The 24,495-nt window shown below is 34.0% G+C and overlaps 1 protein-coding gene across 4 annotated transcripts in view; it reads right to left on the reverse strand.

Moving 5' to 3' along the window:
* Window positions 1-370: 370 nt before the first annotated feature.
* The window catches only part of AP3B1 (adaptor related protein complex 3 subunit beta 1), a 153,885-nt gene continuing 129,760 nt past the window's right edge, over window positions 371-24,495 (reverse strand). For 3 of the 4 annotated variants that reach the window (XM_071425249.1, XM_071425247.1, XM_071425248.1), the window contains exons 25-27: window positions 18,991-19,088; window positions 13,702-13,840; window positions 371-1,116 (exon numbers count right to left, since the gene is read on the reverse strand). In XM_071425249.1, the coding sequence (XP_071281350.1) occupies window positions 963-1,116; window positions 13,702-13,840; window positions 18,991-19,088 (391 nt within the window). In that variant the 3' untranslated portion in view covers window positions 371-962. Of the gene's footprint in view, window positions 1,117-13,701; window positions 13,841-17,856; window positions 17,894-18,990; window positions 19,089-24,495 lie in introns of all 4 variants that reach the window. The other variant, XR_011678941.1, reaches the window with a different exon arrangement.

Raw genomic sequence — 24,495 nt, forward strand, 5'->3', positions numbered from 1 at the left:
AATGTTTTAGTCTAGTTTAAAAAAGAAATTTGAAATAAAACTGAACTATTCATTAAGCTAGATGACAGTATTTGCCACAACAGTCTGACAATCAGTATTTCATTTAATACACATTTGAACAATTCAATCAGTATTTTATGAGCAGGCCAATTTGAAAATAGGCAGCTGTTGGCTTTGTTTATTAACAAAAGTGTAACCGCATAGCAGACAATTTCATAGGAGTACAAACACTGGCTACTTTTACAAGAACAATTTGCTGATATGTGTATAGGGTCCACCTTGTTTGTATTTACTTCAAGTAACCAGGTATATACAATACCAGCATGTCTGTTATCAATTTTCTACCAAAACAAGAAAGAGGGAGCCTCTGTTCATAGGCACTACTTTATTAGCATCTTAACAAAATATTTGAGAAAATGACAGTAGGTAGGAACAATGTTCTCAGTAGAGTTCAGGTTTACAAGCATTTCTAGAAAACCATTTTGCTGTACTTACTCTGCTTTCACACACCAAAATTCTCTCTGAACCACATACTCATTGTGTATGTTGCTGGAACCCACCTGCCATTTGAACTCAGTTTTCAAGCAGTGTGATTTCCATTGAACTTTATTACCTAGTATTTGTCCACTATGGGGGGGAGTGGAAGCTGATGGGGAAGGAAGGTAGTGGGGGGAGGGAAGAGAGAGGGAAGGACTAGGGTAGAACAAATGGGAAATACATTTAAAAGCGCAGGTAACTGACAGTAAAATATATGTTCTTTGGTTAGCAAGCAGAAAAAAAGGAAAGGACTTGCATACATGATAGATACGCACTAGCATTCTAAAGCAGAAGACAAGAATGTCAAGAGTGTATTCTTTCCCCACTGCCAGATGGAAGGGCTATTATTATAAATGAAAGGCAGCAGTAGTGGATGCCAGGCACTTTTGTTGTGTGCCAGATTCTGAAGTCCAGATGTAAGCAGGTTACCCCTGGGACAGGACAGGCTTCAGCTCCCGCAGCAGAACAGAACCAATCACAGTTTTCTCAGTGTTTATGATGAGCTGTGCTGTAGAGCTCTCCTTCAGCTCCACTGTGACTAGCATCAGTGACCCACTGTGCACAGTCTTAGCTGCAAACCTGGAGGGAAAAGGAAAAGAAAGAGAAAAGAGAAAAATCACTGAGGTGATTTTAAAATCTTAAGGTCAAAGACAGCTAATGTTTCTTTCTGCAAGAGTTAAATTAGCTCAAATATAATAAAATACTTCTAAATTCATAAATTCATTTCAGGGGATAAACCATAAAACCTCCCATAAATTCTTCAAACATAATTTATGTAAATATTTTTGCATTTTATAAGGGCAAAGAAGTATCATACAAAATTTTGTATTTAGGAGTACAAACTAAATCTTATTTAAATAATTTTTAATGTAAATATTGATTCTTCAGTTCATCTACAATATTCATACACACTGACAACCTGACTACAGCTGTATAGAATTTTCAAAGGATTTTCATTAGTTGGTGCCCCAAAGACAATACAACTATGTTAAATGTAGTAGAACATATATAAAAAGCCAAACCATTGTACTTACTAAAATATGTCTCCTCCTGTAATCCCAGAAATTAATTCAAACTAAAATTCAAGTCAAAATTATAAACATATGAAACAATCACTTTGAAATGACAGTAGCAGCAAGACAGTTATTCTGTGAATTTATCTCCAGAACCATAAAAATGTCGCCAATATTTTTAAACATTTTATAATTATTAAAAATCCTACAAAGGAAATAAAAAACTACTAACCAATCAGACAGACAAAAGTTAGGACTAATGCACCATTACTAAATTCCAAGACATGAAGAACCCACTAATTACAGGGAATTAAAAGCAAAACTAGCCTTTTAAGCACCACAATTGACTGAAAAGCCAGTTTAGGCACAATGAACTTCTGTCAATCCTGTTAATTCATTCTGTGTGCAGAGCCAGGCCCAAGAGACAGGAAGCAAGGATGGCAACAGCGTCCATCTTTCCATCTTCCACAAGGAGCACAACACGCTCTCCCCCCTTCTTGGTTACTTCTCAACAACAAAGTTGCTGCACATGGGCTTTTGAAAACACTAACAAGTGTAGAGCAGGTCTGTGACCCCGTCTGACCCCACTTTGCAGGGCCAATCTCCCCTCCTCTTTCTGAATGACACGTGTCTGAATCAGAGCCATCTGCCTCAATTTGCGCAACATCTTCAGTCACAATAGGACCCAGTTAGCCCTGACAACAGCTCACAATACAGAAAAATCAAACTGCTGCGTTGACAGCACGCTATGGGCTATTCAAGAGCAAACCAACTGGTCAGTGTCTCCTGTCTGACAATCAGCATGGGCCTTGCAAAGCGCCTACCCAAGCCCTTGGGGATCTGTTTAATTACCATCAACATAAAGGAGGGAGTTTATCAGGAGATACTCAAAAAACTTCACTCCAGACTTAATTAAAATATTAGCCACTTAAGCAGGAAGCAGGTTCTTTTTAAACGAGAAGTAATTTCTGTCTTTTTTTTTTCTTTTTAAACTAAGCATATCAAAATCTCATAACACATTATACTAATTAAGGAAACATGGGGCACTTTTCTAATGTCACCCATCATAGGTCAATCTATTTCTTTTGTCTGGATTACAGATACATTCAAAGACCTCTCTTTTTAATAGAAGGTTATAAAACAATATTACTAGTACAAAAATTACCTACTTAGCTAGTTATATCAATGATTTCATCTATTTATGCTGCAAGGTAGAAGATGACTATTTCTCTTGTTGACTTCGACAGGGGGATAATTATAGAAACAATAGTCTTATTAGTCACTTTATTTACTTAACAGTTGTGCCTTGGGACAACACAGAGGCAGATTATCTCTGAGTATGCACATAAATAGGTTGCTAGTTGGCACTCCTGCTGTGCTTCCTAGCCTCGAGGCTTGATTTTACCCTCTTTTATCAAAAGCTGAAAGTGATACAAAGTCATCGTTCTGGGAAAGCCAAGGTGGTCCAAAGCATGAGAGATGAGTTTTGTGCTGATATTTTTACATGTGAATTTGCAAAATCACTTAGGGGATCAATAGTACTTTTCCATAGCCCTGAACAAACCACATAAAATCAATAAAATGTGAGTTTGCATGTGGTTTGCAAGATGCAAAGGGCCTGATACTCAGGTAATTTTACACAAAGTGTTAATATGCATAACTAGCAGCAGCTAATCAGCTTCTATCCATGGTCACCGATATGGCATCTGGAATTGCTTGGTGAAAGAAGAATTGGACCACAACAGGAAGACTTATTTCACCACTAAAACTGCACATATAGAAGAGAACCACTCAGTGGGTTTACTGCTGCTTTTGAACTTTGAAAACCAAAATTTGTTCCTTAGAATAGGGAATATAATCTAGCTTCTAAGGAGAGTTATAAATACACTTGTATAATCTGTAAAACTGGATTCAGTTATAACAGGATGGAGCACTTGGCACTGGCAGTAAAACTGGTTTGTCAGTTATTTAGATGTTTTAAATACACTGTCATTGAAGGATTTAGTTAATAGCTGTTTTTTCAACTAAATACATACTACTGCATTTATATACTAACTCTTACCATAAACCCTCAAGAATTTTCCAAAAGGTGTGTTGTTCTCAACTAAATACCTAGGGGAAGCCTAGAAAGGCATGAAAAAAAATCTCTCAGCAGCAAAAAATTAATCACTAATAACATGTGTTCACTCTCAGTAAGAAACTTTCATTTTCTCCATGAGGTCAGTAATAATTTTTCACTTCGTAGGTTAGAATTTGAATTAAAAACAAACAAAAATCCCCAAACTAAACCAAAAAAGACAATAAACCAACATGAAATTTGGCTTTAAGAAGCCTTGAAAACTGCACTGTGATACATTTAAATCTAGGATGTATATTGATTGATTGTAGGTCCAAAAGAATGAATTTGTCCTGTGGACAACTCTAAACATAAGACATGTATTATGAGCATGGTTCTGTTGCAACAAAGGATCCATCTATAAATATAAAAAAATCCTAAACAAACAACAAAAAAACCCCCAAAAACCAAAGCAAATGAGAATGCGTCTGGAAAACAAATCCAAATATTTACTAATAGCTTCAAGATGGCTGTTTCTGCTATGATGCAGTATTTAATTCTGCGATAATATTGATTCTAAATCTGATTTTACATCATTAAAATATTCAGGAACGTTTGCAGCTGTTAGTATTTTTCCCATTAAAAAAAATCAAGACAGATTGGAACAAAAAATGTGAGAAATATTGCATATTCTGAACGTTTACAATTTTTTTTTTGAAAGGGTGTTAAATATTCTGAGCATATGTGACATGCAAAAAAAGAGAAGGAGTTAATACATTATTTTTATATAAATGTACTATCTATCAGTAAATAGGGAAATATACATTAAGAAACAAATTCAGCACCAATAAAGTACTATATATTTTTAGAAAATAACTCAGTCTTTCAGGAGTTAAAAATAAAGCATACAGTCTCTATGACTTCCAATGAAAATAAAATTTGTTCATGATAACCATAGAGAAAAATTTGATATATACTTGATATATAAAGAGAAAACACAGAGTGTCAGATACTAAAATGTGACAGCGTTTGCCAAACACTGACTTTGCAATGATGACTAGTCTGAATATAGACTGGGAGTAATTTTCTCTTTTTTTGTAGACAAAATATAGCTACTATAAGGAGATGCATTTTTTGCAGGAAAGGTTCTGAAAATTTCAGTGGCAGTGAATATACAGCAGCAGACTAACTCACTTAAAACCTGCTTGTTAAAATTCAACATTTGAGAAAGTAAATTTACACCTGAACACTCACTATCAGATTATGAATAAGTGCAAATTGGGATATTTACAGCAGAGCCGGGGTTCGGGGTTCGTTACACATAATTCAATGGCATTAAAACACACTCTCTCCTGTCTTCCTCTTTGACTTTTTTATTCAAGCTAAATTTTCTTATTTTTCTGTTCTACTGCTTACCACAAAGACTGACAATGGCCCATGGAGGTTAAAACTTTTTTTCCCTCCGCCCTTTCTTTAAATCTTGTACATGAAGCCTTCAATTACTGCCTGCTGAAGCAGACAGAATCCTATTAGTAAGGAAGACAATCAGAAGATGCAATGCCCTGCCCTAGCTGTAGAAAAATAATTAGTCCAAAGCTGACAAATGTGTAATCAAGTTATGCAATGAATATATTCAAAGGGGAAAAAAATACTGCTGTGAATTAGTCTTCAATTTGTAAATATAAGAATGAATAACTACAAAGGAGCTTCCAGCATGTCAACTAGACAACAAAGATCCTTATACTTTCAGTACTCTGAATCTTCGTATTGCTCTGCTATGTACAGATTTCACCTTATAAATAACAACTCATCTAAAAATTGGCTACTTGTATTTATTTGCATTAAAAAAAATTACTTGTATTCATTCTCTGAGTAAGTCTTAGAAGGTGAAAAGGAAGTATTTGGGTATTAGTTCTGACCTGGGGATAGAGAGAGCTTAATACTAAAACTGTAAACACAAACATACCCACAAAAAGAAGGAACTTAATCTGGTGATTTTAACATTGGCTACTACTAATTTGATTTCTATTTACCTTAAAAATCATATTATTATAATGTGACTTTCTTTTTCCCTGCATATTTAATGCAATTTAACGCTACCTCTGAACAAATTGTTCAAAATACCTAATTCATTAAAATAATGTAATTATTTTCCAAAATTATCTATTTTTCCAGGGGGTATAAAATAACAAAATTGTAAAATAAACTGCAGTCAAATGTACATATTTTTACCATGTTTATTTGTATTCCCAAAGTAGATTTTAAGTCTGTCCTCAGTTTCCAGCAAGCAGCTGCACTGTACCTCTAACAAAAATGCAGAAATGCAAGTCAGTAGTCTGAACTTACTGTCCAATACATAGCACTACTCCACATGTTCAAAAAGATGCTGCATGAACTTTTTATCATCTTCCAAATTTATTACTAGTTTAAAAATATCAGCATTTTTATATGTAGGTATTTATATCTCCTCCCTTAAACTTCAATGAGCTAAGAGCCTGAATCAAAATATTTGGTACTCCCACCTTGAAAAGTCTAATTGCAATACTCGATCTATTTTGTTTTTTTGTATACTTCACTCTTTCTTTTTTTTTCCTATAGAATTGGACATTTAATATGATACATGCTTGAGAATTATACTCAGTCAATTTTTAAAACAGGCTATAAATTTTAATTTGCAGAAAAATTATTTAATTTCAAGAAAGTAGATTATTTTATAGAATGATATTAAAATATTAAATATTAAATGCTCAGAGATCTTTACAATCAAAGACAGTCTTCTGCTCAGTTAGTTCTTAAAGTGTTAAGCATTTTCTGTCTAAATAACTGGCTCAAAGGGTTCCTGTTTGTTTTTCAAAGAAAATGCTGCACATATTTATCACTTTATACCATTCAGATACAAAAGCAGTGCTGTCCTCTAGTGGAGAGCAAATAAGCCAGGCTAGAACAATCTGTTTTGATCAAGAGCATATCTAAAACGACTCACTCATATACTTTTAATGTTAAGACCAAATTTAATTTCCTAAAGTTATTTAAAAATCTTGCAATTTGCATATAAGCTCCTTAATATAATAATATATCTATGTGTTAAGGGCATTAAAATGATTCTGTGTGAAGGCATTCTCTTGATCAAGTATTTTACACCAGTTATTTAAAATTTTGATATGATGATAACACATGAAAATAGTATTAGTATACTCAGGGCCCTTTTGTTAGCAGAGAGAAAATTTCAAGGTTTTGGAACATTAGGATTTGATTAAGGATTTGATTAGGCTTGATTAAGGAATATTGGTAATAGGAAGAGTAATATGAGGAACTACAGAATGAGTACTTTCATACTTATAAAATTCAGTTTTGTTTTCCTCTATTAATAAAAAAATTAACCTAAGAATAGTTACTAAGCAGAAAGACTTCTAGTCCTGCCTGTTTAAAGAAATATAAATGGTTAGCCTAGCTGGGCTTTTTTTTTCTTTTTTTAAATAAAGAAAACAAAACCAAACCTCCCAAAACAGAAAGCTGGAATTACTTCCCTCATAAAGCAAGAAAACATTAAGAGTTTAAAAGTCCTGCTTAAAATAAAAGGTGAAATAATGGTGGACATGGATATACTACTATAGCATTTAAAATTCTGTCTCCTACAGGTAAAGACTACCAGAAAAGCTGTTTTGCCTAGGTTATTTAGCTATCTAATTAATTTCTACTTGAGAGATTAGGAAGCAAAATCAAAGTTGCATGCCTGTTACAAGTTTATTTACACAGCTACCCACTGAAGTTTTCTAGAAGAGTAGATCAGGAAGACTGAGCCCCACAGCTAAGGAGCTAGAGAAGCAAAACAGTGTTAGGTAACTGCATCAAAGGAGGTACTTTGCAGGAGCAGAGGTTGGTTTCACTTTCTTGCAGCTCTCCAACAGGCTAACTGCTTAGTAAAAAACCTTAGAACAGGTGTGCTTGCACACAGAACAGAAAAGGCCTTAAAAAAAGTCTTTGTGGATTTATAGACCTGTTTATCAGCTACTGACAACACATACTCTGATTCAAGTAAATAACTATAAAGAATTTATATTTCTCAGGAACTTATACATGGTGTTTATCTTCAATAGATGCGTATTTTTGTTTCCAGCAGACATGCTGGAAGCTGATGCAGTTCTTAGGTTGTTATGCTAAGGTGATGGGGTCTGATTACTAACTTTCTGCCTTAGAATTCTTCTAAATTTAGTGCAAATTGGAAGATGACATACACAGAAAAATTTTTCAGATGGACCCCATTAGATGGAGTTTGGTTCAGTACAAATGTACCTACACAAACATGCCATGGCATACCTTTTCTCCCCACATTAAGTGTTGCTGGATTAAAAAGATGTGGGGAGGATAACTGATTACTAACCACGACATTCTCTGATAATCAAAATTGTCTGTAAACAAAACCCTCTTTCCTTTGAGAATCAGTCTGCCAATATAGTATAAATGGGACATGACAGGTTGCAAAATGATAAAAAGGGGTGAATATAACCAGACTGTCAAGCTGATGCATGGGGTGAGAAATAAAGGCTAGTGAAACACAGTTTGGATTTCTGTATTTTCTGGATTTTGAACATTTTATGCAAGTTTCTACATTTGGTATTATTGTTTTCATATTATTCAGAGTATGAATTCTCACCAATTGTAGTATGTCTACTGTCATAATAAATTATTTACACAGTTTCTGATTTTGCTAAAGGGTAGCAATACAAGCCTCCACAAGACAGGTGGATGGTATTTTACATCTTGTTCAATAATTGCTTATTAAAGAAATCAGATAGTGAAGGGTACATTAAGCAATATCGTACTGTCCACGCCAAGCTCTGAAGAAACTACCATATCTACATGGTTCAGTAAAGTGTCCTCAAAAATGTAGGTCTCAGGACTGCACAGTCACTGCATGCACTGCAGTGCTTGAGCTAAGTTAGACCTGCCCCAGCAATGAGCAGAAGTGCTGTTTAATGCTTCTTTGTTTAAAACTTAGCTTGCTTGCTGCTAATCCAGGTGTCCACTATGACACCACTAAGAGATGAGAATCCTCCCTCTGCAAGTCCTGGTCATGTCTAGGAAGAAGAGATAGCTGTTAGTATTGCCACTTTTTGTGACTGTAATGGAGAAAGACATTAAAATCCCTATCTTAGAATGTGAAATGGCTGTTCTGAACACTTTAGGGCTTCGTTGTTGAAATTATAGAATTGACCATGTGAAATTTGAGGACTGAAATTAATGCTGTTGTGTGTCTCAGAGGGCAAGACAATGGTTACAGCTGTCCTGATGAACTGCAGAACAAAGATATGTATATGACACCATGCTCACTTTCTAATACTGCTACTTCCTGTTTGCAATTGAGGATTCCTTCCAGAATACAACAGCAGCAACAAACTAGTGCAATGGACTATTAAATAAGTTGAGGTCGACTAAATTTCATTCTTCATTATCCACCCAAATAGCTTCAGAGTTTTATCTCACTGACTGATTGGGCGACGCACAGGTGGTCTTCAAGAATGAAAACAGTGGAAAAGATGATCTATCTAGCACCACTTTTAGAGCCATAGTCATTGAATTAAGTAATATTCTGTAGTATGATGCATCCCATTTAGGAAATGCTTTGGGAAGTAGAAGGTAAAGAGGTAGGTAGTTGAAGATGGCCTGATTCTCCATCCCATTGCACATTATACTCTGATGTCATTAGAAGCACACAAGTATAAAACAAAATTAGAGCAAAGAAGTAAATCCAGCTTGTGATCTTTGCTTTGAACAGATTTTTCTGCCATATGCTGCTGCCAACACTTTAAAAGCTTTGCACCATATTTTTGTTGGTAGTGTGAAAAAACACCTTCTCTGTGTATTTCCATTACTTTTTTTCCTAAGCCAATTTAGCCTGAAACATCTCTCCTTCATGCACAGGGTCTTATGTAATAGTAGACAATATTTTGACACTTTCTAGAGGATTATGAGAGCATTCAAGTCTTTATAAGATTCAAGTCTGCAACTAGTCTTTTCATTCTATCACCATCTGTTATCTTTTGTTATAATCAAAGTGAACCAGACGATGACTACCTATACTTGTAGTAGATGAAAATGAATAAAGGAGGAAGAGACCTGAGGAACTTTTAAAATATTTGTCTGAGAAGAATAAGCAACATGTTGAAAGTAACACTAGCATGGAGGGCATTTCTGGGTAAATAAGGCTTGTGTCAGTTAAATAGAATATGACTGAAAATCTTGAATAATGCCTTCATCTCATCATATTTTGAAATAGAACAGCCAGGATTTCTTTGTTGTTGTTGTTGTATCTAAAGCAATGAATGTTACTGCCCAAGTAGAGACCGGGAGCTCAAGTGATGTTCTACAGAAGAATCAACTTTGAGGGAATAAATGTCCTCCATTACGTACCCTCTTATCTTGAAAATAGAACAATTCCTAATAGGCTTTCCCCACTGACAACAAACAGCAGACAGACTTCAACTGAAAAGTACTTGTTCCCTAAAGGTAGTTATTCAGAGTGATTTAATTCCCTGCAGGAACAAATAGTTTTCTTTCAGTGTCTTTGTCTTCAAACGGCGCCCTCACTTGTGGTCTGAACCAAAAGACAGAAGCTTGGTGCCTCAGCTGACTCTTTAAAATCACTTTATCAACATCAAGTAACAGTTTTTTGAACATTAAAAGAGCTGTGGATATTCCAACAATTATGCTAATCAGTCTTGTGAAAAAATATTTTAAGGAAAAAAAGAACTCTTCTTTCAGAAGTTTTAGTATATAACAAAACACATTTCCAATTCAAGAAAATCTCTCTTTTGAAATCTATTTCACATTCTTGCTTCTAGAAGAAGCCTTTTAAAATTGAAATAATGTTTCCACTTATTAGCAAAAGCAAGAAAGATCAATACATAAAATAGCTAAATCCTATTAAGGACATGTAAATGCATTTCATGTTGTCCTACAAGGCCCTGTAATCTAAGCCCTTGAATAAACTCCATTGAAGATCAAGTAACTACTCTAAAGAAAGCAAAATAGTACAGCAAATTTATTTTTCAAATAATAAATATTTACCTGCACCTTTGTCTGCTGATATGTACGTCTGTATCTATAGGCTACCAAGTTAAAAATTTTTGCAAATATCATTTCAAACAAAAACCAGTTAGAAAAGACAGTTTAAAGCAGAATCAGCTATGTCAACTGGCATATTTGTTCTACATTCATTTAACAGTTAAATTATTACACTGTAATTAAATACACAAATTTAGTAGCCACATGGTAAAGAGAGAAAAGAAATGCATTTAAGAAAGTGTTGCTACATTACGATATGCTCAGATATATAGCTGATGCATTTGACATTTGTTTTCACTTATTTCATTTTTCTTTGGTGAGTGTATGCTACTCTGTTGATATTTATTTCAAGTATTTACTTTTGAATCTTCATTATATTTGCTCTAAGTGTTTTTACTTGGTGCAAAAATAAAATCCTAGTAGGGTTATTAATTTAAGGACCAGTAATTGGATTCCACCAGCACGACAACATCTTCAGCATGAATGTGAATACGTTTAGACTGAAAGAAACCATGAAACACACCTGTTCATGTCCATTAGATACTCTTGCACTTGTATTAAACTGTACCATTTCATTTTGAATGAGTATATTGCATTACTAGGCAATACAATTTTTTTGGCATTAGCCATCATTAGGCAGTAATATTCAAATTGGAGATGACCAACTAATAGGTTAATGTAATTTATGCTGCACAATGCAGAATGCCAGTTAAAAAAGAGTACTTATTTTTCTGTGTAAAAAGACTTCCAAGAAGTCAGCTGAAGTTGTCCTCACAGAACAGCATGATGAACTAAAAGGTTTTGGACATAATTTTTTTTCTGCAATATCACTTGCAATAAAACAAGACAAATGACAACCCTATAAAAATTAGAAAATTTATTTTTAATGTATTTTTATTGAATCTGTAACTGTTTAGACAGGATAAAAGGTGACTGTTTATTTTCTTATTCTGAAATTGTGCATCAAATAAAAGTCACAATTCTGGTACCCATGAGACTTCTGCCAGAAAAATTTGATTTTTCCTTCCTCTAATGACAGAGTTCATCTAATCCAAACATGTTTACCTTTTATATATATATATATATATATATATATATATATATATATATATATATATATATATATATATAAACAAACTACTTTGGTCATTTTTTCCAGCTTTTTGGAAGGATTATTATCTAATATCTATCTCAAATATTCATTCATGTGAATCTAGGATTTACTTTAATGACAAATCATTACTGTTTTAAAGATTAACAGGTTTATCACAGTGTCAATTAGGTAATGTTCCTGCTCAGTAAAATCTAGGTAGAATTATGACTATATAATATCTGTGAACTCCATTTACATATGATGAAGCAAAAAAGGACTGTTTTCTAATTGATTATCAACTGCTGGGCATTTCTCAAAGGCCACTTAAATTGTTATAAGCTATATGTTTTGCTTGATGGATTATTCTATAATCTATTTTATAACTATTCTGGCAGACTGAAAACATTGTATTTTGAATCTAAGAAATCAAAGAAGATTTCAGGATGTTCTGAAGCACTCTGAAGCACTTCAGCTTGTCCCAAACATGTCTTTAAGCACTGTCTCTGAAGAAGTGTACCCAACAGTAAGTGCATCTTCAATATATTTACTGTTGGTTATAGACTCTGTTGTGGAAAACTTCCCTTAAAAGAAACCAAAAGAGCAAAAGAAAACACCATCAAAGTAGAAACTTATCTACAACCAGGAAACGTGTGGCTGAGCTAGGAACTAGGCTATTATTTTAGGGAGCCTTTTTGAGACTCAGTCAACAAAACAATCCATGCCTATGCGATAAGTCTCATGTGATAGATAGGGTAAAGATGGAGAGCACCTGTAGCAGCAAAGACTTCAGTCTCTCTTGATTGACACTCTCACCTAGTCTTTGAATTGATGTTGAGAACACAGGCTATACGGATCCCTCAGGGATGCAACAAATGAGGACTCTTTCATGGAGGATCAGGTGTCAACAGTGACAATCATTTCAGTGCAATTGCACTAGCTGTGCCATGTTTTTATGGTGAAACAGAATTTTATCATTAACCGTATCAAATACATAGGAAAATCCAGCTGGGTTAATGTTAATGCAATGCACTACAACTGCCCAGCAATGCAAAAGAGACTACATCCAACAATATCAGGTTATTAATCTTGTGTAGGCTGCAGAATTCTCACTCTTTCAAACAGCCATCTCAGTCAGCAAAATTTCAAACAAAAGATTGTTGTTTTCTTTAAAGGAAGATACTTTGCTTGTATGGAATAGCAAAATTCAGGGGACTAGAGATAATTCAGAATTTAGTGAATAGTTTTAGTAGATGGTAAGGGAAATGTATTCAATTTTTTATTTCAAGACCAGGTTAACCTGTTTGTTCCTGCCACAAGTGAGAAGCCATACAGATTCACAGGACTAAATATTTTGAGTTAATCACATTAAAAGCTGTCATTAACCAACAATTGCATCAATTCCACTCACATTCTGTATCATAGTATTTGGATGAAATGGATTAATCTACAAGCAAAAACTGGAAATTTGACAGGGCCAATGACTTTCTTGGCAGGTAATTGTTTTTGTTTGCAGATATATATGTAGGAAAGTAAAAAAATAATATGGGAAAACAAGTTGCTCCTCATAGATGATAAAACTAGAGCAGGCTACTTACTATAGGAAACAGAAACAAAAGTTTAAGAATCCCCCAAAACCTTCTTGAAAGTACGGTGCTCTAAAAGGCTACCTCTTTCTTTTGAAACAAAACAAGGGACGGACAATTTCCTCTAACTGTGTTCAGTAAAGTCTAAACACTTCTATATACATTCAATTAATGAGCTGCAGAGTACTTAGTCTCAATTACTATCTGCTTAGTATTATATATTTCAGTATAATTTGGTAGCTTCTTCCTTAGAGTATAGGTAATAAAATTTTCTCTAATATTATCAAATGTTGATGAATTTTGAACTAACAAATTAATATTAAAAGATACTTGTACTTTAAATAACAATCTTACCTGTGTATGTTATCTTGACCGGAAGGAACTACACCCAGGTTAGCTGCTTTCACTACTCTCTCAATTATTACAAGTCTAGTAGAGTTCTGTGGAGCAACAGCTATTGTAGTAGATGTCTCATTCATTCCTGTCAGCATTCCTGAAACATTAAGTATTTAATTATGAATACAGTAAGATTTGCTTGTTTATTAAGCATTAAACCAAAATAGTAGACTCTAAACAAAAAAACAAGGCATTAAAAGTTAGATAATTTATTGAGAAAACAACTTCATAGAACTCACATAATTACCTTACTTTAATGTCTTACTTGCAATGACCTTCTATCAGAAACAAATTAGTAATAGCTGAACAATGACATGTGTGATACTAATGCAACTGTGAAACCAAGGTAGTTTTTTTCTCATAAAAAGCTTAATTTAAAAGAAGAATGGAAACACAGAAATTAAATATTAAGTAAGACTGATTTGGAAAGGTCCAGCTTAAGTAAGAACAAAGATCCTTTATAATCTTTCAAACATACATTTAATTATAATTCCATATCCAATTGCTAAAAATTATCTTTAAATTCAGGTAGTAGTAATTGGTTCAATTTAGTTATTTAAGAGAAAGTCAGCACATTAGAAACTGGTGAATTCAGTTAGTATCCAGCTCTCTAAAATATCAACATAAACTATTTGAGTAAAATTATTTGAATATGACTACAAAATGGAACAGAAATGTAATTATATCCAAACATATGATGAAGAAAAAGTACAGAAGGATATGACATTCAAGGACATTTTAACAAAACTCACACTTTTCTATCAATATTCATTGTTTAGAAGAATGATTTGTTAGATGCTCACATTGATTAAAACACAACAGTAACTACAACTTAACACTGTGAGTGCCTTTTTACAGTATGTTCAGAAGCTGAAAATGCAGGCAAACAAAGGAGCACGGTACTTCAGGCAGAAATATGAAGCATCTGAAGCAACACTAACAATGAAAACAATGTAAAAGTCTCAAAAGGCCAATGTTTAGCTGCACATACAGCTCCAATCCAGAGGAAATAGTAGTACCAAGATGCTTGATAAGAACAATTAAAAAAATAAATCCAGCATTTTTATGCCCCGGAATGTGTTGCTGTCACAGAATAACAAATATGAAAGTAAAAATGGAACAGCTGATGAGTAAATAATAGGATATTTTGAAAGAGAACAAAAATTGGCATACAACTTTTATAACAATCAGATTTATCTTGAGTAGAACATTCTATTTCAAATTGTTTAACTATTAGGCAAAAGCTTTACAAACTACATACACAGACTAAGACTGCTTTTAAGCAGAGCATGGGGACTGACATAACACTGCTGAGAGATATGTGTACTTATTTAGGATTTAAACCTTCTCCATTAAGCTCTACTGAAGAGCAAATGCTGAATAAATGAATGCAACTATGTTTATGTTAAAAGCCTGTTTCCCGCAGCATGTAATTAAAGGAAATGTTGTACAAAGCCAGTACTTTTGTCAAGCTCCTGTAAATGGAAAGATGGATAGCACTCAGAGAAGTGAATGCATTGCTTCATATTTAACCTTAACACTCTTGTCATTAATGGTTTGTCTAACTTGTTCTATAAAAGACAAGGTACTGCTCCATTGAAGTAAAATTAAAAAAATCAACTAAACCATGCTTTTCAGAACAGAAGATTCATTATTGTCGACTAATGTATTGGCATAAAGCAAAGTAACATCCTATCAAGTAAGGCACACATTCAATCTGCTTTTTCACCCCCCTTTATTTTTAACTCATGCTGTTTTATTGTTATAGGCAATTTGTACCACTCAGCATGACAGTGTAAACTGAATCAAGATTAATTTACATGCAAAAGAACACTTAGGAGAGCAGCGTGGTAAGCAAATGTATTGTCTCGATTGCTGAGGTGGAAAAGAACCTGGAAATAAAAAAGGCTACTCTAATTAAGGAGCATCAAATATGATTGCTTGGGGTAGTCAATGGCCAGAAAATAGTAAATGTCCAACCATCTAAAGAATTAGCATCCTGCTTGTTAGGAAAACAAATTTTATATATACAATTTTAATAAAATTAGGTAAAGTATATGTTTACTTAACCAAGATTGGGTTTTGGTGTTGGCTTGGTTTTTTTTAAAATGTGATTCAGGTATACACTTCTAAAAAAAAAGTTGACAAAATTATTTAAAAACATGTCTCTTGAGAGAAAAAAAAAATCCTAAAGTAGTTTTAATTGCCTATTTTAAAAACGCCATCATAAAAATTCTGATTAATATTCAGCTATAACAATCACCTGACACATTTAATATTGCTTGAAACACAAGAATCCAAGAAAACTCTAGCCTGAGCACAAAGCAAGAACTAGTCTGGGTTAGCCACCTGATATGATGAAATAACTGTATGTATTTTAAATAATAAAAGAAGATTAAATTGGAAAAATTACAGTGATGGGTAACAAGGTATGCTAGCCAGCAAGACTAGTCCTATTCTGAACTGAGGGAAAGAGAGTTTTGCTACTGAATTTCAAAAACAACAGACAAGTTGAAATCTGGATACAGAGCTCCCAACAGTAAATGTTCCACTCATGCAGAATTCCTGCTATGGCAACTCGACTTTTCATGGGGACGCGATGTAAAACAGGGTTTAAAATTCTGAGTCCTAAAGGATCAGAAAAAATACTTGAGCAAAAAGGTAAAGAATGTTTAATATTTTAATCTATTTTAATCCGCTCATTCCTAATTTTCAATCACAACAGCTACTAATTCAGCTGCTTTTCCGGGGAACTACTTCACCAGAGGATTCCGAGCTCAGGAAGAAAGGAAAGGGGAGATGGTGCAGCAAAGCTAAGCATATCATGCACAGCATGTGGACAAAAACAGCTTTTGAGGTTCTGCTGCTACCACCACATAACATTCACAGACATGAATATTCAATAACCTGTCTGCTCCTCTCTCTTTATGCCATCAGGAAGAAAATGGACATACACAAATGTAACAGACGATGTAAAACAGCAGAGTGTAATTGAATAAAGATGTGTAGCAATGAATTGTCTTCTACATAGCAGTATAATACCAGCTATTTTCTCTTTAGCATTCTTATTAGGTTACACATGCAATTTAGATGTAAAAATCCTTAAAACCCATACATATTTTCATTCTCTCCTTGCATTTCTAATATTCTCCTCAAACACTTTAGTATTTTTTACCTATCTCTTTTGGTAACAAATAAAACCAGGCATCTCCAGACAGAGGACTTGAAACACATTCAAAACCAGCAAAACAAAACAAACAAACAAAAAAATAAAAAAAAAAAGAAGAAAAAAGGAAAGAGCATGACAAGTGAAAAACAAGTTATATAAATCAGATTCATTTGGAGAATACAAGTAAATTGAAGTTAAACACAAAATAGAATCGCATATACCAACTTCTAAATTGCCCTGCATTTATTATTGTAATTTGGATTTTTCATTTAGCAAGAACACAAAGTAATTCTTCCCATATGCTATCTGTTCCTAAAGCTTTGTAATAAATACTAATGCAAAATGTAGAATTGAGACCTCTGTTACAAAGAATATTCTGATACAGCTGATATCCATAAGAAAAAAGATGGAATAGGGAAGGTTTTTAAACCTGTAGTAAATTTGCCAGCCTGCAAAGTCCTGCATCAAAGAATGAATTCAGGAAGACAGAGCAAGCGATACAGAAATGCCAAGAGACCTTCATGGATTTACAAATACTTCATATAAACAAATTTTCAAATAGCTTTATTCAGAGTAGCCTTTCTGCTCTATTAAACATAGCAAACAGCTGCCAGATTTATTCAGACAAATAATCAACAACCATAGAAGTAAAATGGCAGAAGAAAAAGGAATTTTGGCAACAACTCCACAGAGGACCACAGCTATTCTCCAAGTACACTTCTTCTATGTGCTCATGGTTCTGTATGGCCAGTCAGGAGGAAAAAAAGCCCTCAGTCACAGTAAAGCATACAAAAACTCTATCAAAATACCACAAAGCAAGCAAACATAAAAACAGGGAGGGAAGAAGCACCGTAACCTGCCTTCTTTTCACTACAACCTCAGCTACAATTTTTAGAAGGGAACAGTTTAAAATAAATGTACCACAGCCTTGTTCAATCACTCACCTTGGTTTGCTGAGCAGGTATAAAGCAGAGAGGCAGGCTTTAGCCAGCAAAGGGTAAGAACAGCAAATAAGTATCAATTGGTTATGAAAACAAAGCACAATCCTAACTTTTCACTGCAGCCATAAGCTTAACTGCAAATTATCTAGACAGTATTTAAACTACTTTCTTAATAATTCAATAACACAAAAGCAAGAAATGCTCAAAGGCAATAACTAATAATACATAACATTACTCGTTGGTGTTCTTGACTGCTTGATGGATATACTGAGTTTCTGAGCCTTACACAGCAATGAGACAGGATCCCATGGGCATATTCTCATCTCAATGTGAAGAGACATACACATGTAAATCCCCATACATTGAGATATATGAGTAAACACTACTACATTTGAGTGCATCCAAAATGTAACCACTTATATTTTAAAATATCCAAGAATCATATCCAAATTAAGGACAGCAGTATTGACTATTCCATTTAACATATGGTTAGGTCAAACCTAAGCACAATTTTAGGTAAAACCTAAGCACAGTGTTTTGAATAAAATATTCAAGTCACTAAAAGCTCTTATGGGGGTTTGTGTCTGGATTAGTATAAGAGACTTAAATTCTTCAATACTTAAATACTAAAACACAGTATTAGTAGAATGCAGAAGTATAAAAAACAGTGTTCCAACATGAGTAGTTTTTATATATGAAGTGTTTGAAAGTGAAAAGATTAAAACAATCTTCAAAGTAGCTAAGGAACAGGTACATTAACAGTATTGAAAATTAGTATTGGAATAAAGAATAGTAAAGCCCGATGCAATACCAATGTATAAATGGTTCATTTCCTTGAGCTGGCATCACAAGTTTCTGTTTTTCTGCTGGTAGGAAAGGCATTCGCACTTCATGATGGGAAGCCGAAAGTCTTTGAGCCGAAAGACTTTTTTAGGGTAAAGTGTGGGCTTTGATCCTTTAAAGTCTGCATCATATCATGGCACATCCTTCTCAAGATACTTTTAAACTACTAGTCAGAGTGAATACTAACAGTCTCAGCCACCTACAACTGGAAGCACTTTCTGTATGCTTGGAAATTGAAAGGCATGCAGCTCTCTTCCCAAGTAAATTTACTGAAGCTGCTGAAGTATTTCTCACCTTGCTCCTTCTTAAAATCTTTCTCTGACATAGTGACAGGCAGAAGCAGTTCTCCAACAGGGGGTTGAATGTTAACATTGAAGTGATCATCCTTTGTACTAGAAAAGAGAAATTACAGAGAATCAACCAAGTTCTTCAACACTGATTAATAAATACACATATATCAGTTTCAAATTTTCTGTAAAATCACGAAAAAGTATAAGAACTACCTGTACGATTTCTAACTTATAAATTTGAAAGCTAACTTCTTACATTAGTAAAGCCGATCCATTTTTCTCCTGTACAAATGTGGTAGGCATAGTCTTGCATTTCTGAAAATGTAACTTTTATTCAAATCAATGTTTTTTTGTGATCTACAAAGCATCACACTCCATCTAAATGCTTGCAAAGGACAAATTATTGTGCATGTCTCAAATCCTTTGAGAGAACTGTTATGCATTCTGTCATCAGCTACAGCTGTTCTAGAAATAGGGGTAAGCATAGAAAATATGTAATTTCAGACAAAAGGATGATATTGTCTGGGAAAAAACCCAGAAACAAGCCAAACAATAAATACATTAGTAAAGAAGAAATATTTTTGATAACTTCAGTTTTACAGTATTTGGTATATTTAAACAAAATCACAGAGCATACTGGTTAATGTAAAAGCATGCTGGAAAACTGCAGAACATTTGTTAAATGGCAGAGTTAAAAAATACTATCACTAGAAACACGATACTATCAAATGTTACACATTTCTCCTTAAGAAATAAATATCATACAGTGAACTTCCTCTCCCTATCCATTCAATTCCCTATTTTCCAATTATTTTGTCTGAGACTTCTTCAAATCTACAGGAACTCAAGATACATTCACCCTGCTATGTTTCATTGACTAACTGTACCATAAGGGATTTGCCTAGCAATTCAGGATCAGTACATCCAGTCAGAATCTCTGTTAATTCTTTAAGGCCTGAGAAATTTTTAGAAAAGAACACTTTCCTTTTTTTTTCTGGTGTACCAAATAGTCAATATATATTGATTGGTGATATGCCTCAGATATCTTACTTAAATATAATGATACAATCATTAGAATGGAAAATACATTTCATCCATTAACATCCATGCTATTCAAATTAACCTAAAATATGTGCTACTGATATTTTATAACTCTGCAACTTCAAAGTTCTGAAACAAGATAGACTAATGGAAAGCAAACACCACTATAGATCAATAATATAGAAAACACACGTCTCCCTCCTAAAGATGCAAGACAAGCCACCTGGAAACAGAGAGGCATTTTACAGTCCTTCTACTCACAATTCTAATACTTACTGTAATTACCCTTTACAAAAGGAAATGCTTAGGAACTAGTACATTCTTATTTTCTAGCTTCCGATGTGTTATAGTTATGCTTATGAGTGCAGTCTCAAGTATGACCTGTTCAAATAAAATGGGACATTTATACTAACTTCTCTGAGAACTGCTATTTAGTACACATACAGGGGAACAATCCCTTCAAACTCCCAGTACTTCCTTTATAAAAAATCAGTTATTAAGTGCTGCTTTTAAAAGCTAACAAATTCAAACTTTTTTCCCCCTGTACTAATTTCCTCCCCTGTACTACCTTAAATGCCATCTGTCTTGAAAGTCATTATTATAATAAAAGAGCAGGGATTGTTTGATTATCTAGCCCGATTAAGTGCACAGTAAAATAAGCAAGAACTATTTTTTCTTTAATTTTTCTTTTGAAAAGTGATTAAGAACTCAATCATCTTAAGAGCTGATGGAAGGGTCTTTAATCAACTGCCTCATTAATCTTTTGCTATTCATACGTACTACTTGGACTATAAGACTAACACTTTCAACAATACCTTCATTGACACTCTTCAACTGATTGTTCAACCAATCTTATGATTCATATTTAAGCAAGATGTACTCTATATAATTCAGCATGAAACAGATAAACCATTTTGTGTACAATGATTTATGTCCCCCATTGACTGGAGAGATGCCATTTGTACATAAACTTGACTTATAACATCAATTATTAGATTGCTTTAATGCTTATAACAATATTTCCACAACAAGAAGGAATAAAAGCATGAGTACAGCTTGGATTTTTTATGTCCATAACTGCTCAAGAAGACCACTTGACACCTCTGCTGTTAACAAACATGCCACTTCCATTTCCTCTATTGAAGAAATAGCTAATATATATTCTTTGATAAAACTCGAACTCTCCATAGCCTACAAACAGAAATTCTGATTGCTATTTGTTCTTCAAAACCACTTTGTTCTTAATTTCACTTTAGTCAGCATCTGAGTTACTTTGCACTACTTTAATTCCAGTGTGCTACAGTAAATTTCTTTCTCATCTACAGAAAATCATCCTTTCTTATAGGTTCTCTTTATCAGACACTTCACAGATTAAATATACAGCTTTTGTTTGGTGATCTGCATCTCTTTTATTACATCTTTATATTAGAGAGCTCATAATATTTAATTTAACAAAAGTTACTTCATAATTCCATAGAACCACAACATGAAGGGGCATTAGAAATCACCTGATTCTACCTCCTGCTTAAGCGAGGGTCACCTTAGCTCACTTTGTTCATGGTCTTGTCCATTTGAGCTCTGAGTATCTCCAAAGATGGAGATTTTATCAGATATCTAATGAAGAAATTTGCGAATAAAATTGAGGCTTCAAATACAAATACTTAACTTCCCCCAATACCTAGTGAACTAAATTTCAGTGTATTTAACTTATTCATTTATATTTTCAAGAATCTCATTAATATAAATTATGTTTATACAAAAAATTACATTCACTTATAAAAATCTACTGGACAACTGGTTCAAGCTGCACTGAAGCATCTCTCAGGTGGTGTTGCTTTAACTTTTCTGAAAGATCAAGGTGAAGTAGCTTACCAGAAAAAATACCCAAAGTTTCTCAGGGCAACAGAATGTGGTTTTTGATTTCAAAAATTAAACACAGTGTTTTCTGGTAGTAGCATGTGCAATAAATTAGTAAGTTACAGCCTTAGAGGAACATGAATACTTAATGAAAAGTTCTTAGAGGGAAGCTTTTTTTTAAAAGGATCAAACAGCTGGGGATGTCTGATAACAGTACCTTTCCAACAGCAGCTTGCAAAATCTGTTATGTATTTAATTGTGAACTTATGGGCAAATGATATTACACATTGTTACTCTTACTGACTCCTTAAAAACTGCTAAACTGTACATATTATATTTTTAAAAGACTAACATCACTTTCATGACTCAATTGCAAGTATCACATGAATTTATCTTCTGATGCACACATCAGGATGAACAAAAGAGAGACAAAGACAATAATGCTCCCACAGGAACAAAGGGAGACTTACTAGCTCCACGATAACTGACACTGCAAGACTAAGATTCAGCCCTTCAGAAGATGCACAGTTTAAAGATTTATGCACATGTCTGTAGCTAGCACTTGCCATTTGAAACTCTTGGCTATTCCTTCTCTCCTCTCAGTTTAGTTGCTTTTCTTTTAAAGAATTGGCTTTGAAGGGCTCCTGGTAAAGAAGTTGTCTACCATAACAAAAAACTTTAAAACAGTGATGGCAAAATCTTCTTTAAAACTGAAGTAAATAATGCTAACACTTGCAATGACTTCTTTTAAAATTCCACAATAGCAGTGGTTAAAGTTTTAACTTCCAAGGCTTTTAATAAATTAGTATTCTAATAAGACTGGGAATATTCTTCTTGCTCTTTATACTATCCTTTTTTGTTTCACTCCTAGCAGCAGCTTGTCCCAGAATATATCTTTCCCAAACCAGCTTACTGTTTTTGTCTTGTATTCACAAAAATCTCCACACATGTTAAAAAAAAGAACATGAGAGGAAGAGCAACACTAAGAGAGAATTAATTTCCTGCAAATTAATTCTCTAGAAAAGTATAGGGGACTTGACTTCTAGTCTTGCTGAAGAAAGGAAAGGACTGCATCCTGCTTTTGCATGAGAAAAAGGCCAAAGCAATACAACAAATGAAAGCAGTTGTTCATGTCCAGCCTTGTTTTTTCCAGGTCAGTTATTTATCTTGGCATAATTGTGTTCTGGAATAGGGCCAACTGACTACTTTAGAGTAATGAAATAAAGAGGAGAGTACCAGATTGCTTGTCTTACATTTATAAGCAACTTGGTGATCTGCTGACAAAGCACTAGGGAAGGAAACAGCAAGAAAAAAGTGAAAATGCAAGTGACAGTGATGTGAAGAAAATCCTGCATCTCTAACATTAGCTTTTAATATATTCCATAACATATTCCACTACATAATTTTAATCAGATGCTTTTGTGGAAGCATCTACACCTGAATGCATGCTTGCACTCAACAGAAATACTGACTGCTACCCAACCAACCCTCTTCATTTACTTGCTTTGCAGGTAGAAGTTCTGCTTGGGAAGATTTCTACATCAACACAGAGTGAAGTGAGCAAATTTCATGCTGCAAAAAATCTCTTCCATTGAAAATAAAATTCAGAGCAAAAGCTTCTAAAATAAGATGAAACCTGCAGAGAACAGACTGAACAAAGTTTTAAAATCTCATTCACAGAATATACTTCTTTTAAGAAATTCCTAGATTCTTTCTGCTACACCAAACTCTTCTGGAGTAATCAGCAAAATGTTTTCTTTATATAGTACAGGACAGACGAAATGAACAGACATACAAGAGTATGTATTCTCCTCATTAGAAGGAGCGGGTCCTTCTGATGACACTGGGACACTAAAAAATGCCAATATAAGGTAACCAGCTAAAAACCTCTGTCATGTCACACAATTTTCCAATTACCTAATTATTTTGAAAAAGAATGAAAGGCACAAAAGCCATTGCTTTCATTTCATTTTTCTTCTTGGGAGCTCTGGTTGTGTTTTTTTGCACTTAAACCTTGAGAAAACTAGGGAGAGGAAATGCAAAGTCAAAACTAGGGAGAGAGATGCATGGCATGGACATCTCCCCTACACCAAACAGCTTCAAAGAAAGCTAAACAACTCCCTGCGTACTTTTCAAAAGAACAGAAAAAAGAAGAGAACCAGGCTCTCAATAACTTAATTTTATCTTTAAAGCTGTGGTTCTTTTATGGTTTTGGGAACAACTAAGGTAATTTGGAAAGAGAGGAGGAAAAGAATAAGAAAGAAAACATAAAGATAAGCTTTCAATGTTATAAAAAGGACATCTCCTCTTCACCTTTAGTTTTTCATCACGCCTACAAGAAATTGGAGATTTGCCTACTGAGTTATACAAACAGACAGAAATTCATAATGCTAAATACACATACAAAAATAGAGTAAGGGCATGTAAGGGCTATAACTCTCTGTCTCTATAACCTTCCCTGTCTTTCATCTCAAGGGATTCAAATATTTTCATTACAAGGATCCATGGGCAAAATTCTGACATAGCAAAGCTCCCATTATTTGTTCAGACATCTCAAAAAACTAGTAAGCTGAGAGAAAGACTTGAGAATATCTGAAAAGCAGAGACATGT

Source organism: Agelaius tricolor, unplaced genomic scaffold, assembly GCF_023055355.1.
Source record: "Agelaius tricolor isolate 1412-34295 unplaced genomic scaffold, bAgeTri1.0.p SCAF_4, whole genome shotgun sequence".
In the NCBI taxonomy this organism is placed as follows: Eukaryota; Metazoa; Chordata; class Aves; order Passeriformes; family Icteridae; genus Agelaius; species Agelaius tricolor.